Source organism: Lissotriton vulgaris, chromosome 5 (assembly GCF_964263255.1).
Source record: "Lissotriton vulgaris chromosome 5, aLisVul1.2, whole genome shotgun sequence".
Classification (NCBI taxonomy): Eukaryota; Metazoa; Chordata; class Amphibia; order Caudata; family Salamandridae; genus Lissotriton; species Lissotriton vulgaris.
This window is the reverse complement of record NC_141693.1, coordinates 1,360,360,294-1,360,375,211: the sequence shown is the minus strand read 5'-3', so window position 1 is coordinate 1,360,375,211 and position 14,918 is coordinate 1,360,360,294. Positions and strand designations below refer to the sequence as shown.

At 38.3% G+C, this 14,918-nt stretch overlaps 1 protein-coding gene across 1 annotated transcript; it reads left to right on the top strand.

Moving 5' to 3' along the window:
* Positions 1–8,375: 8,375 nt before the first annotated feature.
* LOC147712597 (uncharacterized) lies at positions 8,376–10,896 on the top strand. The gene is made up of 3 exons (XM_086920357.1): positions 8,376–8,752; positions 9,262–9,477; positions 10,609–10,896. The coding sequence occupies exons 1-3, from the start codon at positions 8,618–8,620 to the stop codon at positions 10,891–10,893; spliced, it is 636 nt and encodes a 211-aa protein (XP_086776483.1). The 5' UTR covers positions 8,376–8,617; the 3' UTR covers positions 10,894–10,896.
* The last annotated feature ends 4,022 nt before the right edge of the window (positions 10,897–14,918 follow it).

The window sequence follows — 14,918 nt, the reverse complement described above, 5'->3', positions numbered from 1 at the left end:
GTCTCTCTTGCACGGAAACACGCACACCATAGCTTTGCTCTCATTCATCGCCACGTTCTTCAAACACACCTTCGACTTTTAGTTACGCACGTCAACACGCACAAGCAGCCCACAGACTCTCTTGGAAAAATACACTTTTTTTAGGCAATCTATTACATGCATGTCAATTGGTATTTGGACATTCTAACGTTGGGTCGTGCTAATTTACACAACAAACATGGGAAACTGGGATTTAAAGCACATTTGTACATTACATGCCCAGCCCATCTTTCATACTACGCTATTCCATCCTTTTTTTAAATTAAAAATCCAGTTTGCACCAATTCACAACATTTACATTAAGAATTTTTAGAGCTAAAAAAATTCGTTTGAACGCACGGCTTTTTAGACTATAATTCCTACAGCTATACCTATTATTATACAGCACACCCTTCGTTCCAACTAATTTATTAACAACATCTAGAGCCTATTCCGCTGGGTCCTCCTAAGGCACACACACATCGAACTACTTTGCCACATCTATAAAGCACAGTTGCATGAACATTACTAACAAAAACAATACATACACAAATTGGCCACACATCACTACAAATTTACACTACATATCAACACACAGTCAAATGCATGCACACTCGTGAGCCAACTCTGCTGCTCACGCATTTTGTTCAGGCATGGGCATCTCACACCACTTTGCCACATCTCTTGAACTATTTGACCTGCTAATTCAATACTAAAGTGCCAATGCTTTGTACAAATAATAAGGCCATGCCTGCACAGCCTACACTTCCAACTCTGATGAGCCCTCCTTATGGTAACAAACAGGGGACACTAATTCGAACCATATGTTACTCAAACACAGCACAGGTCCCATAAATGCACAGAATCTCTATCAAAGTCAGCTCCTACCTCTGCATATGTAGCTCACACTAAGTATACATATTGTCCCCTCCCTGCACAACATTTCCTTGCTACTCCACTGCTCCATCCTTTGGCACACAAAGCTTACAACACTTTGCTACTTATCAGGAACGTTTATTACATTAACATTACTGTTTTTTTCGTGCTATTTTCCAACTATAACAAGCCTCATGCTAATTGTTATTTAGAATAGCAGATGCTTTCATCTACTTTCTTACAACAGTTGACTCCCACTTTTAGCTGACATTATGATACTCAGGTATTCGGACTAACAACGTAAAATACTGTCACTCTTTACTTTTGGGGGGTGGAGGATGCTCATAGTGACAATTTTATAGGGAAACTGAGTTATCAATTTCACTTTCACATTAAGCATTTCTCGCGCATGCCAAAGCGCACACACTTTGCCGCTTACTATCCTACCTCACAACTTTCCTTTGTCAGAATGATGTGTTCTTAATAATACATTACAAAAAAAAAATACCAATTACTTTAACTGGCTCACTCACTTTCATGCTTCAAATATTTTTCTTCCTACTTCTCAGTATTTTCTATCAACACTCATTTCATACCAAACATCGAAATGTGTATCTCACTACATTCATTTTTTCTCTACTTCACAAACTGTACTCAGTATGCAGGGCAACAAGCATACACTCTACACATCACACACTTTCACACTACAAAGTTGCTCATAAAACTAAAAGCAGGCACACACACACACACACACAATCTATTATCATGCCCTCTGTCACACTCTGACACAAAAGTATACAAACTTTACAAACTACTATTGCATTTCCTGTTTTTGTTTGGGATTTGACGTGTCATTTCATGTAAATATTATTCTGACAATTCATATTACTCTTATTTCAGATTCATCGATTGAGGTACAATCACCCACAAATCAAGGTAAATAATATTCTTGGTTGGAAACAACTATAAATAGTTATTACATAAGTAATTTGACTTAGTTCTGTGAATAGACTTTAGAGGAATAAAGTAAAGGGAGTAAAAAAAAACATGCATAGATGTTTAAAAGCCAGTTACCATCAAGGCAATACAAGATTTAATAGTACATCTAAAGGGAAGCAATGCTTACCAAATAGTACTTTTGCTATTTTGCACAATGTATGCAAACCAGTTAATACATGGAACTCCAACGATCTACATTATATCATGGACCTTGGAGATGCTTTGTATCTACAAATGCATTCTTTTAACAAAGAAACACTTATGCATCCTGATGATTTGCCAAAATATATAGAGCACAATAATAGGTTTTATTCACTTACCCTACGCAACCCTTTCTATGGTAATGTCCTTAAACGTTTTGATGAAAACTATCCAGATATTAACAGTGCATTGCATTTAGGGATTTCTAAGTACTGTGGGGTACTACTTTGTATGAGTGTATATGTCATTTCTATTTTTAGAAATAGGCAAACATACTATGTATTTGATTCACATAGCAGGGACAATGAAGGCATGCCTCATTCAAATGGAACCTGTGTAACTCTAGAATTTCCAAATTTTGAAGCACTTTTGGAATATGTAATGAATCTAGCCAAAAAATTTAGAAATTCTTCGCAGGATTGCATACCATTTGAATTAACACCAATAGATGTAAAAGAAATTTTGAAGCAAACATTCCAAAGAGCACTTCGAGTGCACAAGAAAAATAGTCATTTAACTCCAGTTACTAAAATCTTTGGACATACTACTCAAGTGATTGACAATTCGATTTTTGAAGGGAGTTTGCTTTCTTCGGAGCCTTTAGGTACTGTAAGTAATTGCAGTATTAGAAATACGAGTAAGAAAATTCATTTGGCAGGAACAAGTATTTCTATTATGGGGACAAACAAACAGTCTCTAATAAAAAAAAGCAAACTTGACACTTTCTGAACATAGTGCAAAAAATAGTGAAAATACTACTGTTGCACTAGGAACCCTTGACAATGTTGGGAATAAAGTACTTCAACCAAACAGACCAACTGTAAGTTTACCTCTGGGACGAAAAAGAAAAGCAAATAAAGTGAGTTTACTTTCTATGGACGCTTTAGCAACTCAAAGTAAGGTGACTAATAGCAATACTAGTAAGGAAACTCATTTGCTACAAACAAGTACTTCTATTCTGGAGACAAATAAACACTGTCAAATCAACTTTGATTACTTTAGCCTTTCAGAACATAGTCTGAAAAAAAGGAAAAATAAAAGTGATGCACAAGGAGCCATTGACAATCTTGGAAATAAAGGTGTTGAAAAAAACCCACCAAATGTAATGTTAACGGTGGGAGAAAAACGCAAAGGTAATAAACAAATCCATTTAATTATTAATAAATTCCATCGTGAAATATTGCATGGACCAGAGTATGTTTGTACTATTTGCAACCAGTTGTGGCATAAACAAACAATTAAAAATACTCGCACTGTTTGTGAAACAGAAATGTTTCAAAGGTGTAACATTAGTAGCAAGAAAACAAATTTAATTTGTATGACTTGCTATGCTTACATCAGAAAAGATAAAATACCACCATGTTCAGTCCTAAATGGCATGTCATTTCCAAATGTACCAATTGAATTAGAATTATACGATTTAGAAGAAAGATTAGTTTCTCCTAGGATACCTTTTTTACAAATTCGTAGTTTACCACGCGGATTTCAAAAATCATTATCAAGTGCTGTTGTTAATGTACCTGCAGATGTAATGACAACAGTTACAATTTTACCAAGGCAAATGAATGATGCCATGACCATCCCAGTAAAATTAAAAAGGAAACTAATGTATAGATCGCACACGCATTATGAAAATATTCGCCCAAACACCGTTAAAAAGGCAGCTACATGGCTAGCAACCAATAGTGTCATGTTTAATGAATATGGTGTGACAATTAACCCCGAATGGCAGTATATACCTCCAGAAATCAATAATGTAAATGATAATTCCGACACAAGCTATTCTTCAGATACATCTGAGAACATGGAAGCTGGAAATTTAGATACTATGTTAACAAATGAAACAATTACCTCAAATAGGGTAAATGTTTTAAGTTTAGCTCCAGCTGAATATAATACACCAAGAGGTTTATATGAGGATAAAGATTCAGAATTTTTGGCTTTCCCTACAATTTATTGTGGAGAACGAAGGCCAAACAATAAGGAAAGACATATACCGGTACATTATAGTACTATTTGCCAATGGGGATTAATAAGTCATGATAGAAGAGTAGCTAAAAGTATGACTAATGTTTTCTTTAAACTTAAAAAATTACATATTAAGCAAATTCAAGGGAAAATTAGTATTTCGATACGGAAAAAATATACAGATGGTAAGAATATTACTGCTAAAGATATACAATATAATATTGAAAATTTGTTCCAGTTTAATGAAGGTTATAAAGTTTTGAAAACTATACGCAGTTCACCTCCTTATTGGGAAAGTTGTAAAAGAGATCTTTTTGCTATGATAAGACAACTTGGAATACCAACTTTTTTCTTGACTTTATCTGCTGCTGAAACAAAATGGCACCATTTAATAAATATATTATTGAGAGTTAAAAACTTAAATGAATGCACAGAAGAGGAATTCAATAACATGTGTTGGGAAACTAAATGTCGATTAATACAAGAAGATCCTATTACATGTGCTAGACAGTTTGACTATCAAGTGAGGAAATTGTTTAATTGTGTTTTGATGAACGGGACAAATCCAATTGGGGAAATAGTTGACTACTTTTACAGAGTAGAATTCCAACAGAGAGGTTCTCCACATATACATGCATTACTATGGGTAAAAAATGCACCCCTCTATGGTGTGTCGCCATTAGAAGATGTCAATGATTTTATTGAGCAATATATTCAATGTAATAAGTCACATGACACTGTTTTACAGCCTTTAATAAATTTACAAAGGCATGGGCACACTAAAAATTGCCGCCGGAAAGAAAAAAGAACATGTAAATATCAATACCCAAAATATCCTATGTCAAAAACTCTCATATTAGAGCCATTGACACTTGAAGGCACAGATAGGCAATGGAAAGATAATCTAAAACGTATCCATGAAGCTATGAATAATGCTACTTTTAGCACACTTTCTTTTGATGATTTCTTAGGTGTTATTAAGATGGATAATAAAGAATATATCACTTCGATACAAACTAGTTTAGAAAAGCCAACAATTTTTTTAAAAAGAACACCAGATGAATGCTTCATTAATAACTACAATAGTACGATTTTAAAAGCTTGGCGAGCAAACATAGACTTGCAGTTTGTACTAGATGCTTATGCTTGTGCAGTCTATATTATTTCATATATCAGCAAATCGCAAAGAGGAATTAGCAAACTTATTGCACAAGCTGCTAAAGAAGTGAAAAACAATAGTAATGTCAAAGAACAACTTAAACACATAGGGAACAAATTCCTCAATTGCACATAAATTAGTGCTCAAGAAGCAGCATATCTCATTCTTCAGATACCATTACGGAAAAGTTCACGGGCATTTGTATTTATTAATACTAGCCCTCCAGAAAAAAGAACTTATTTAATGCGCGATATGGAAACTATTAATTCATTGCCAGAAAATTCGACTGACATTCAATGTGAAAATATTATTGCTAAGTACTGCAAGAGACCCAAAACATTAGAAATGTGTACTTTAGCTGATTATGCCTCAAATTTTAATTACTCCAGCAAAATAAAATATACCAGAGAAATAAATGACTCGGAAGATTTACTTGCTGAAAGAAACTTTTACAGCTCAGATGAGGAAGAAATTGAAATAGAATGTACTGAGGAGGATGTAGGTATGCAGAATATAAATAGCAAGTATGCTTTAAGTAAGCGCAAACGGAGAAAAATTATACGCTTTTGCAGATTTAACAAAGACAAAGAGCCAGAAGAATATTATAGAGAACTATTAATGTTGCACTATCCATGGAGAGAAGAACATAAAATTATCGCTAACAAGGATACTTACTTTGAAAGGTATCTACTAGTAAAAAAGGTAGTTGATTCACAAGTTAAAATATATAACCATAATCACGGTGAAGTTAGAAATATTACGAATGAAGAGTGGAATGAAAATATTATATCCCCTCCTCTATCACCTCAATTAATACCAACAGAAAATGTATGTGATGAAGGGAATAATAAATAAAATCAACATCTATATGATTTGTCATTAGATTTAGGAATTAGAACAATAACTGAAGAAACAAGCTTAACTAACTCCATTCTACCTGATGATAAATACCAACAGATAATGCACAACTTAACTGCTCAACAACTCAATTTTGTTTACCATCACTTGAATTTGTTAAAAACGAAAAGTACTCCATGCTATACTTTCTGCACTGGAGGGGCTGGTGTTGGTAAAAGCTTTCTAATAACTGCACTACATCAAACATTACTACACTACTATAATACAAAGGCAGGTGAAAATCCTGATAATATACATGTCTTACTTACTGCTCCAACAGGCAAAGCAGCACATAATATTCAAGGGCAAACATTGCATAGTACTTTCAAAATTCCAGTCTCACAAAGTTTTGATTATAAACCAATAAGTCATGAAAATAGAACTTCACTTCAAATGCAAATGATGCATGTTAAAGTTCTGATTATAGATGAAATTTCGATGGTGGGTCAAAAAATGTTTAATTTTATACATAACAGACTACAAGAAATAAAGTCGTCAAATGAACCATTTGGAGGACTTTCTATTATAGCTATTGGTGACTTCTACCAATTGAAACCTGTTTGTGACAGATACATTTTTCAGGATTCTAATAATTTGTATGGCCCTTTAAGTATTAATTTATGGAAAGAACATTTTAAACTCTTTGAATTAACGAAGATTATGCGTCAAAAAGAAGATCTACAATTTGCAGAACTACTAAACAGATTAAGAGAAGGGAAGCATACTAAAGAAGATATTCTAATAATTAAGCAAAGAGAAATGCCACCTGATGAGAGTCTCTTAGAAACAATCCCATACATTATGTCTACAAATGTTGAAGTTAATGAAATTAACAGAATTGTTTTGGATAAACATAGCAAGGATTATCCAGTGTATATAACAGTAGCTAACGATACCGTGAGTTCAGATGTTTCAGAAAATGTCAAAAAAACTATACTAAAGCAATTGCCTAAGGATCCAACAAAAACTATGGGACTTGCACATACATTACACATTGCTTTACAGCTCCGTTATGATTTAACTTGCAATGTGGATGTAAATGATGGTTTAACAAATGGCGCAACTGGTATAGTCCAATTTGTTGACATTATTAACAATACTCCATTTCTAGTCTGGGTATCATTTGACAATATTAGTGTTGGGCAAAAAGCGAGGCAAGAATATAAGCATTTATATCATTCACAAATAGAAAAGTCATGGACACCAATACATGCTATAGCTAGACATTTTCAATACACTAAGAAATTTATTACTGTTATACGCAAACAATTTCCTTTACAACAAGCATCAGCACGTACTATACATCGCACACAAGGGGACACTATAGAGCGACTTTATATACACTTTAATAACAGCAAAATTCATCATTTACATTATGTTGCTATAAGCAGAGCTAAATGTATACAGAACATATACGTGAAGAATTTTGATGATACTAAAATTCTAATACACCCAAAAGTTAATGAGGAAATGGAAAGATTAAGGACCGAAATGCAACTTGAAATCACAATCCCACAATTTGATACATTCAAAACACATTTCAATATTATAACACACAATATACGATCACTTCAGAAGCATTTCACATCAATGATAGCTGATAGTAACATAATGCAAGCAGACATTATTTGCTTAACTGAGATCAACACAACAAGGAACTCAACTGCAAATGATTTTAATGTAGAACAATATGATCACATGATATTTGATAAATTTCATACATACAACACTAACCATGGGATGATACTCTACTACAAGAAAGAGCTTAGGATATTACCTATTTATGAAACACACCAAGGGATAGACATTTTACATTTTACATTACAGATTCAGTACACAGATTACCTTATTATTATAGTCTACAAACCACCACAGAAACTTATTACAGATCTTTTAGAAATTATTACCAGTATCACTAATTTTTACCCAGCACACAAATTCATCATTATGGGAGATTTCAATGTGGATGTCTCTCAAAGCAATTCACAAACTAACAAACTCATTGGGTTCTTTGAGAGTAAGTTGCAATGTACACAACTTATAGATACTTACACAACAGACTACCAATCTATCTTAGATCATATATATACCAATTACATACTTCAAAGTTATGGTATATTAGAATGCTATTACAGTGATCATAAAGCACTATGGATTTGTATTTAACATTTGTTGTAACCTATATTTCTATTTCAGATGTTGACTATTGAAGAAATCGCTAACATTACCACAAATGACAACAAGCCGTATGAAAAACCCATAAGAGTTAATGTGATCAAGTGCTCAAGCAAAACTAATTACAAAAACGCAAAACAAGAAAATAAAGTACTTTTTCATTTGGCTCTGGCAGACAAAACTGGAACAATCAAAGCTACGTGCTACCAGGAAAGTTTATATCAGCAGACACAAAAAACTTGTGGACTACTTATACGCAATTTTATAATTAAAAACAACTCAATTCTGATTACTAAGCAAACAAAAGTAACAAAATTTCCAGCAATGACTATAACTCAAGCACTAATTCAAGAAGCGGAAAACATTTTGCAGCCTCCTGCACCATCTGCTTCGCCAATAAAAGAAATAAAGCGGGCATCTTTGAGAAGTCTTATGACAGTGTGTGGGACCATTTCAGAAGTAAGTTGTGGTGATTTATACTGTTGGTCTCGCTGCTTGAGTTGTCCGTTTGTGTGTGTGGTGTTGTCTATGTCATTGACAATATTTATTTTCCCTTTATCAGTGTGTGTGTCTTTGTGTGTATGTGTACTATTTGATGCTTAGATGTACTTTCATTTAGAGTGGCTGCAGTTCTGTGTGTGGTCTCTGTAACACATTACATATGGTGGTATGTTTCTGAGGGGTTCTATCCATCATAAATGATCTGTACAGCAGCCACATAAGAACAATTAACAATGTGTAAATAGGTGAGCTAAAGCTACACTGCATTTCTAAAAGTAAAGTTGATAGGTGTTTAAAGAAGAGCGCCAAACTGAGACATCAGAGTTCAATATTTTTAACATACTTGGGAACAACACCGTACATTGGAAAAGAGCAATAGCCCTTAATAATTATGTCTTCAATGCTTGGACAATTATTACGTATTACTTCTGTGCTTTTACATTTTTAACACTATTATTTCTTTTTAGGAAGAGGAAAGTAAACTTGTACTCATTAATGGACAAAATACGGCAATAAAATCTATTACATTAAAAGATGCCACTGATGACATAAAAGTCACATTATGGAGAGAGGCTACTGAATTCTCAATAAACATTGGAGAATATGTCATGTTAACTCATGTCACAGTACATGAATTTAATGGACAGAAAATATTGAACACGACAAGGCACAGCAAATTAAAAGTAAGGAACACACGCTCTCTCACGCACCCCTTACTCTATCACTTCAACACACAGACACACACTCACGCTCTCTCTACAACACTCTCTCCACTCTCTCTCTAAAACAGCCTCTCTCTAAAAAGAGCCTATCTCTACAACACCCTCTCTCTACAACACCCTCTCTCTACAACACCCTCTCTCTACAACACCCTCTCTCTACAACACCCTCTCTCTACAACACGCTCTCTCTACAACACGCTCTCTCTACAACACGCTCTCTCTACAACACGCTCTCTCATCAACACCCTCTCTCATCAACACTCTCTCTCTACAACACTCTCTCTCTACAACACCCTCTCTCTACAACACGCTCTCTCTACAACACACTCTCTCTACAACACGCTCTCTCTACAACACGCTCTTTCATCAACACCCTCTCTCTACAACACGCTCTCTCTACAACACCCTCTCTCTACAACACCCTCTCTCTACAACACCCTCTCTCTACAACACGCTCTCTCTACAACACCCTCTCTCATCAACACCCTCTCTCATCAACACTCTCTCTCTACAACACGCTCTCTCTACAACACACTCTCTCATCAACACCCTCTCTCTACAACACGCTCTCTCTACAACACGCTCTCTCTACAACACGCTCTCTCTACAACACGCTCTCTCTACAACACGCTCTCTCTACAACACGCTCTCTCTACAACACGCTCTCTCTACAACACGCTCTCTCTACAACACGCTCTCTCTACAACTGCCTCGCTCTACAACTGCCTCTCTCTACAACTGCCTCTCTCTACAACTGCCTCTCTCTACAACTGCCTCTCTCTACAACTGCCTCTCTCTACAGCAGCCTCTCTGTACAGCAGACTCTCTGTACAGCAGCCTCTCTCTACAGCAGCCTCTCTGTACAGCAGCCTCTCTCTACAGCAGCCTCTCTCTACAGCAGCCTCTCTCTACATCTGCCTCTCTCTACCACTGCCTCTCTACAGCAGCCTCTCTCTCCAACTGCCTCTCTCTCCAACTGCCTCTCTCTACAACTGCCTCTCTCTACAACTGCCTCTGTACAACACTCTCTCTGAGACACACTGTAACATTTTTGGGGAAAAAAAATAACTATGTTTTTATTTACTACAACAGGTAACAACACCACCACAAGATAATATTGACGTCGAAATATATGGCGTGGAAAGCACAAACGGAGATTGGAGCACCTTAACAACAAAAATAACCAACACAGATATTTATCAATCGATGGATGTACAAAATCAAACACTTATACAATGGTTTATGTTGGACGAAGAGGTGGATGACATTGGTGAAGCACTACTTCATTATTTGCCTCAAACATGTGAGGTTATATTTTGCAATGGCAAAATTACTAAAATTGTTAAAGAAAAGTCGGAGGAAGATTTAAGTGATTAAGTAAAAATCCTCACAATTACAATTTTTTGACAAAGTAAAATAAATAATTATTGATTTGTGTTTACTGAAAATAAATATAATATTTTGAACATATCTAGTAGCATGGTCATTTTCGTTCTGGCTGGGTATATTTCTTTCAAACAATGTTCAATGTGCCAATACTACATACAGAACAATAGCTGTTGCTGTTACATTTTTAAAAAGACAATAACTATACAAGAGTGATGCTGTGTGGTTGCTCAATAGTACTGTGGGGGGGCAGAGTGATAATGTGGTGTTGCTGCGTGTTGCATTGGTGGTGCTCAGTGATGCTGTTGTTGTCAGAAGTGCTACTGTTGTGGGCCTGAGTTATGCTGTGGTGGTAATAAGTTAACACCAACACAGCACCACTCATCAACAACGCAGCACCACTCATCATCACAAATGCATTAATCAGCACCACACTAACATCACTCACCAACACACCAGCATCACTCTCCACCACCACAACAGCATCATTCACCATCAACAAACTATCACTCTACAACGACACAGCACCACTCATAACCACAACACCATTATTCAGCAGACAAACGTCACACAAACAGAACATGTACGCTTTCACCAGGCACACACACCAACAGCTATCAATGCACGCTTTCAATAGGCATACACCCACACTGCACACTGAACACCTCACCCTCACTCATCCTCACTCACCCTCAACACCTCACCCTCAACACCTCACCCTCACTCACCGTCAACACACTATCACACTACAACCACACACAAACACTTACCACCACAGCAACACTTCACTCACCCTCAACACCTCACCCTTAACCCCTCAATCACCCTCACTCTCACTCATCCTCAATCACCCTCAACACCTCACCCTCACTCACCCTCAACGCCTCACCCACACTCACCCTCAGCCCCTCACCCTCAGCCTCAACACCTCACCCTCACTCACCCTCAACACCTCACCCTCACTCACCCTCAACACCTCACCCTCAACACATCACTCACCCTCACTCTCACTCATCCTCAATCACCCTCAACACCTCACCCTCAACACCTCACTCACCCTCAGCCCCTCACCCTCACTCACCCTCAACTCCTCAACCTCACTCACCCTCAACACCTCACCCTCACTCATCCTCACTCACCCTCACTCATCCTCAACACCTAAACTTCAACACCTCACCCTCACCCTCACTCACCCTCATACTCACTCACCCTCAACACACTATCACACTACAACCACACACAAACACTTACCACCACAGCACCACTTCACTCACCCTCAACACCTCCCCCTCAACCCCTCACTCACCCTCACTCTTACTCATCCTCAATCACACTCAACACCTCACCCTCACTCACCCTCAACGCCTCACCCTCACTCACCCTCAACGCCTCACCCACACTCACCCTCAGCCCCTCACCCTCAGCCTCAACACCTCACCCTCACTCACACTCAACACCTCACCCTCACTCACCCTCAACACCTCACCCTCAACACATCACTCACCCTCACTCTCACTCATCCTCAATCACCCTCAACACCTCACCCTCAACACCTCACTCACCTTCAGCCCCTCACCCTCACTCAACCTCAACTCCTCACCCTCACTCACCCTCAACACCTCACCCTCACTCATCCTCACTCACCCTCAACACCTCACCCTCAACACCTCACCCTCACCCTCACTCACCCTCACCCTCACTCACCCTCATACTCACTCACCCTCAACACACTATCACACTACAACCACACACAAACACTTACCACCACAGCACCACTTCACTCACCCTCAACACCTCCCCCTCAACACCTCACTCACCCTCACTCTCACTCATCCTCAATCACCCTCAACACCTCACCCTCACTCACCCTCAATGCCTCACCCTCACTCACCCTCAACGCCTCACTCACCCTCAGACCCTCACCCTCACTCACCCTCAACGCCTCACCCTGATTCACCCTCAACCTCACTCACCCTCAACACCTCACCCTCACTCACCCTCAACACCTCACCCTCACTCACCCTCACTCACCCTCAACACCTCACCCTCACTCACCCTCAACACACTATCACACTACAACCACACAAAAAACACTTACCACCACAGCACCACTCATCACCACTACAGCATTACTCAGTCATCAGTACTGCAGTAGTATGTATAAATGAGACTGTTGGTGTGCAAAATACGGATGTGGTAGTGCAGAGTGATGCTGTGTTGTTGCTCAATGGTACTGTGGGGGTGCAGAAAGATAAAGTGGTATTGCTGCGTGTTGCATTCGTGGACATCAGTGATGCCATTGTTGGGAGAAGTGCAACTGTTGTGGTGCTGAGTTATGCTGTGGTGGTAATTATTAAACACCAACACAGCACCACTCATCACTAGCACAGAACAACACATCACAACAACAGCATTACTAAGCACCACACTAACATCACTCAGCAACACACCAACATCACTCTGCACCACCACAACAGCATCATTCAACAACAACACACTATCACACTACAACTACACACAAACACTTACCACAACAGCACCACTCATCACCACTACAGCATTACTCAGCAGACAAACATCATACAATAAAAACATGGACGCTTTTAAGAAGCACACACACCAACAGCTATCAATGGACTCTTTCACCAGGCGTACATACACAACAGTCATCAGTACTGTGGTAGTATGTATGAATGAGACTGTTGGTGTGCTACATACGGCTGTGGTGGTGCAGAGTGATGCGGTGTTGTTGCTCAATGGTACTGTGGGGGTGCAGAATGATAAAGTGGTATTGCTGCATGTTGCATTCGTGGACATCAGTGATGCCATTGTTGGGAGAAGTGCAACTGTTGTGGTGCTGAGTTATGCTGTGGTGGTAATTATTAAACACCAACACAGCACCACTCATCACTAGCACAGAACAACACATCACAACAACAGCATTACTAAGCACCACACTAACATCACTCAGCAACACACCAACATCACTCTGCACCACCACAACAGCATCATTCAACAACAACACACTATCACACTACAACCACACACAAACACTTACCACCACAGCACCACTCATTACCACTACAGCATTACTCAGCAGACAAACGTCATACAATCCAAACATGTGCGCTTTTAACAGGCACACACACCAATAGCTAGCAATGGACACTTTCACCAGGCGTACACACACAACAGTCATCAGTGCATCCTTTCACCATGCATACACCCACACAAACAGGCATCAGTCCACGCTTTCAACAGTCACACACACCACCAGCCGGAAGTGCACGCTTTAGAACAACTTTTTTTACGTTGCACACACAATTACAGCTATACAAGCATGCTTTGGTGCTGTACAGTACTGCAGTACTATGTCTAAATGAGACTGGGGGTGTGCTAAATACGGCTCTAGTGGCCAAGAGTGATGATCTGATGTTGCTCAATTGTACTGTGGGGGTGCCGAATGTTAATAATGTGCTATTGCTGCGTGCTGCAGAAATGGACATCAGGGATGCCGTGGAAGAGAAAAATACTAAACACAAGGCAAGTGCGACAGAAAAACACGTACGGCAAAACGGAACTCAATCCATGGCAAAAAATACAACTAAATAGCAGCCATTGATAACATACAAAACACACTCTAATGAGAGGAGCCAGACAGAAAGTAAATGCGAGCAAAGCAAGACCGAAAACAATAATTACATTAACATCACAATAAGGAAATGCATAAACAAAAGTATAAGAACTCACAAAGGCACTCTTTAATAATATGAAAATAAAATTGTCATTACCTGTCGATCGTAGCAGCTCATTCCCTGAAATGTAGAAAATATAAAAAAAACACACACAAAGAGAACATAAACAGTGCATACATAATACTTTGAACTAAAACAAGCAACAAACAAAAAAAAAAGCATAGCGGCGAAACAAGTCACATACGGGTCCAAATAACACAAGAAAAAGCCAAGTCAGAGAAAAAATAAAAATCAGAGTGCCACCTCAGGCGAAACGAAACT

Excerpts from the sequence above, each read along its gene's own strand:
- LOC147712597 (XM_086920357.1), top strand. The coding sequence starts at position 8,618 with ATGACTATAACTCAAGCACTAATTCAAGAAGCGGAAAACATTTTGCAG. Across the intron at positions 8,753-9,261 it reads TGTGTGGGACCATTTCAGAA|GAAGAGGAAAGTAAACTTGT; the intron begins GTAAGTTGTGGT and ends ATTTCTTTTTAG. Across the intron at positions 9,478-10,608 it reads CAAGGCACAGCAAATTAAAA|GTAACAACACCACCACAAGA; the intron begins GTAAGGAACACA and ends TTACTACAACAG.